Source organism: Sinocyclocheilus rhinocerous, unplaced genomic scaffold (assembly GCF_001515625.1).
Source record: "Sinocyclocheilus rhinocerous isolate Xijiao unplaced genomic scaffold, SAMN03320098_v1.1 scaffold240, whole genome shotgun sequence".
NCBI classification, from domain to species: Eukaryota; Metazoa; Chordata; class Actinopteri; order Cypriniformes; family Cyprinidae; genus Sinocyclocheilus; species Sinocyclocheilus rhinocerous.
The window spans coordinates 309902-313659 of NW_015654534.1; the positions used below are offsets into that span (position 1 = coordinate 309902).

General features: G+C 41.5%; 1 protein-coding gene across 1 annotated transcript; it reads right to left on the reverse strand.

Annotated features, from left to right (window-relative positions):
• On the reverse strand, positions 1 to 3014 carry LOC107717611 (C5a anaphylatoxin chemotactic receptor 1-like). Its single transcript, XM_016524417.1, has 2 exons — positions 2941 to 3014; positions 1 to 1353 (listed from the first exon to the last, which is right to left on the reverse strand). The coding sequence occupies exon 2, from the start codon at positions 1346 to 1348 to the stop codon at positions 275 to 277; it is 1074 nt and encodes a 357-aa protein (XP_016379903.1). The 5' UTR covers positions 1349 to 1353; positions 2941 to 3014; the 3' UTR covers positions 1 to 274.
• Positions 3015 to 3758: the final 744 nt, after the last annotated feature.

The window sequence follows — 3758 nt, forward strand, 5'->3', positions numbered from 1 at the left end:
ACGAGTGTGCACTGCTGTCTCTGCTTAGCTATGACAGGAACTGGCTATGAATTGGTGTTTGCAAAAATTGAGTGAGAATGTTACGGATGTTTAAAATGATTATCGCTAATATAATAGAACAATATTGGTGACCAAGTTTGTACATCTTTGATGTGCAGCGTGTCTACTAGGGATCCATACATTTTATGAAAAACGTTTCTTTAAGCCTACAAATAATTTCCCGAGAGTGGTATTTGCAGACAAAGATTTCGATCCATATCTCCACGCGAAGATTTCATAAGGGCTTCTCTCTGAACCCGTCAGTAGTTGACTTACTGCTCGCAGTCATGCTGATTCCATGGGGTGGTGCCTCGGATGCGAAGTGAAGCACACTCCGCAGTGAGCTAATCAGATTTTTCTTAAAACCGCGGCCAAGACATACGTAGAGCAGCGGGTTCAGACAGCTGTTAATGTAAGCCAAGCAGAGTGTCAGCACATGGGCTAGACGCAGGTTGACTGTAATGATTTCTGATTGTCCTTGCGTCGTTAACAGCAGAATATCCACAATGTTCAAAGGAATCCAGCACAGGAAGAAGCTGAGCACCAATGCCAGGATGACACGAAGCGTCCGGGCCGACTTGTCGCTGCCTCTTTGTCCTCGCCCAGAGCTCATCGTGATGAAAACCTTCCAATGGCTGATGCAGATGATCAGGAAAGGCAGCAGAAAAGACAGAAAACAGCGGGTAAGAGTTACGGACCATGCATGACCTGAGTCACTGTATTTACCATTGCACAATGTTTTAGTCTTGCTCACTTCACGCATCTCCATGTGAGCAAACTGAGGAGAACCAGCCAGGAGAGCGAGAATCCAGACGACCAAACAGACGCAGCGGGCCTGCCTCGTGTTCCTGTGGTTCTGGCACCACACCGGTTTGGTCACCAGTAGGAAACGGTCCAAGCTGATCACGACCAGGAGCAGAACGCTGCAGTACATCATCATGTATAACAAACCACTGAGTAATTTGCAAGCTAAAGCACCATAAGGCCAGTGCTGGTCCTGGGCGAGCGGCACCATGAGGAGAGGCAACGATAAGCAGCACAACAGATCCGCGATGGCCAGATTCAGAAACCACTGTGCGTTCACAGAGTTTGGCATTCGGAACGCGGTCACCCACACCACCAGAGCATTCCCGGGGACGCCCAACAGGAACACAATGAGGTAGCAGACCAGAGCGATCCAGTGTCGGGAACCTATCCTGGACAGTGGCGTTACAGTGGGGAGCACAAAAGGGGTGCAGTTTGTAACCCCCTCACACCAGTCGGTATCATTATCAGAGTAATCAGGAAAAATGTAGTCACCTTCCTCCATTTCAGCTGTGAAATGAGAAAGAGAAAAATAACAGAAAATGTGCAAAGTAACTCAAAGCAAAAACCCACAAAGCAGAGTCTAGTGGTTATTTAAGGGTGCGTTCACACTAGTCATGTTTGGTTCGATTAAAACGAACCCTGGTGCGATTGCTCTAGTGTGGTTTATTTGAGCATGAGTGAACGCTGCCATCCGAACCCTGGTGCGCACCAAACAAGCGGACCGAGACCGCTGAAAAGATGGGTCTCGGTCCGCTTCCAAGCGAACTCTGGTGCGGTTCGAATGATATATGAACGCTACATGGACCAAATACTTCTAAACGAACCAAAAACAGGAAGTAATGACAAGATGCGACGCTATGCGACATGATTTGACGACGCGGTGTAACCAAAACAAAATGAGCAGAGGGCAAACATGGAGTAACGATGAGGTAAAGTGCCTTTTATGAGGTCCTTGTGAGTTTGCAGGTGGTGAAAATAAAATTATATGTACACTCAAGAATGAGTGCACTTAGTCCAGCAGACGGCATTAGGTGTGTTCGACTTAAAGCGGCGCTGAGAGGACCGATCGGTTAATGGGTGCTTTGATATCATACACCCGCAGCGACGCTTTAAGTCTAACGCACCTTTTGTTTGGGGTGTTCGGTGAGTTCCGTCACGATATATGCGTGAGGCAAATGGTGGTCACACCAGATACTGACTGGTTTTTGGACCCCCCCGGACCCCCCAATACAGTAAAACTGCACATTTTAGAGTGGCCTTTTATTGTGGCCAGCCTAAGGCACACCTGTGCCATAATCATGCTGTCTAATCAGCATCTTGATATGCCACACCTGTGAGAGGGATGGATTATTTCGGCAAAGGAGAAGTGCTCACTAACACAGATTTAGACAGATTTGTGAACAATATTTGAGAGAAATAGGCCTTTTGTGTACATAGAAAAAGTCTTAGATCTTTGAGTTCAGCTCATGAAAAATGGGAGCAAAAACAAAAGTGTTGCGTTTATAATTTTGTACAGTATGCCAATGTGAACGCTAAGCGGACCAGGACCAAATGTATCATTTTTCTTTTTGGTCCGGACCAAATGAAGCAAACGAACCAAACTACAAGTGTGAACGCACCCTAAGAGTCGAATCATGTTATTTGCTGAATGTCATTTTAAAGAGTCAAACATTGCAATGTTACATTGTTACGATGCAATTGTGAGGACATTAGGATATTTCAAGGCATTTCGTAAAGTTCTACTTCTTAAAAGAAAGTTTTAAAAGGAAAGTTCATCAAAAATGACAATTCTGTCATAATTTATTCACTCTAAAGTCATTCCAAACCTGTAAGATTTTCTTTATTCTGTGGAACATGAAAGAATATATTTGGAAAAAATGTAAAAAATTTTTGTCCATATAAAGAAAGTCAATGGGTTCCAGTGTTGTTTTGGGAATATTATTATTTATTTTTTTGTTTCCCTCAAATTGTTCCTCAGAAGAAAGAAAGGATGATGATTTTTTTCTTTTCCTTGTTTTTTCCTTTACACCTTGTAGTAATACATAAGTGTAACTATAATCATGTTACAAATCTATGAAAATAAACAATAAATACCTCTTTGAATTTCTGGTTGTGAAGTGCTGATCTGCTACACAAGATGTGATTCAGCTCGTCTATTTTTGTATCCCTTATAGCCAGGAAATGATTGCAAAGTGCTGTGTGACAAGCCTTTTCCTTAGCAATGTTGTGTAAGCAATTTTACACAATGTTTGATGCAGTCATTGGTCTTTAAACTTTTTAAATTTAAAAAGTGTCATGGAAGACTTGTTTGTAACTGGAACAGAGAAGGATGATGTCTGTCCAGCTATATTTGAATCAGCAGATATTGTTCTTCTTTTTTAATGTCATATTATTGTAATGCGATTTGACAGAACTGTTAGGCAAGAATATAAACTAAAAATAATTTTCAGTAGTGGTACTGATGCATTTTATTGCTTTAAATTGCATTTAATAATAATCATTTGAGGAAAAACATTGTGTGTACATATTGCAAAGACGAATGCTTCACAACAACTGAGTGACAAAGTTCCTTTGGGGGAAAAAAAATTAAACAGAGCAAAACTTGTTTCTATAAACATACACAATGCACTGTTTTATTCTACTCAGAGGTGCACTTAATGGTTAAAATGCAGATAAACATGACAGAAATACAACACAAAAAAAAACTGATATGGGTAAAAGAAAAAGAGGACAAATACGGCACACAATTAGGGTTGAAAGAAATGTTCCATTACAACACATTTCAACTCCTCTGTAACATAATACTCTGTCACGGATGATACGTGTGTGTGGCGTCACTAAAATTCATGTTTCCGTTATGCTCCTTCCCCTTTTTTGATGAATTCTCTGCAATTTTCTGATCTGCATGATAA

Coding starts and splice junctions, on each gene's coding strand:
- LOC107717611 (XM_016524417.1), bottom strand. CDS start 1,348: ATGGAGGAAGGTGACTACATTTTTCCTGATTACTCTGATAATGATACC.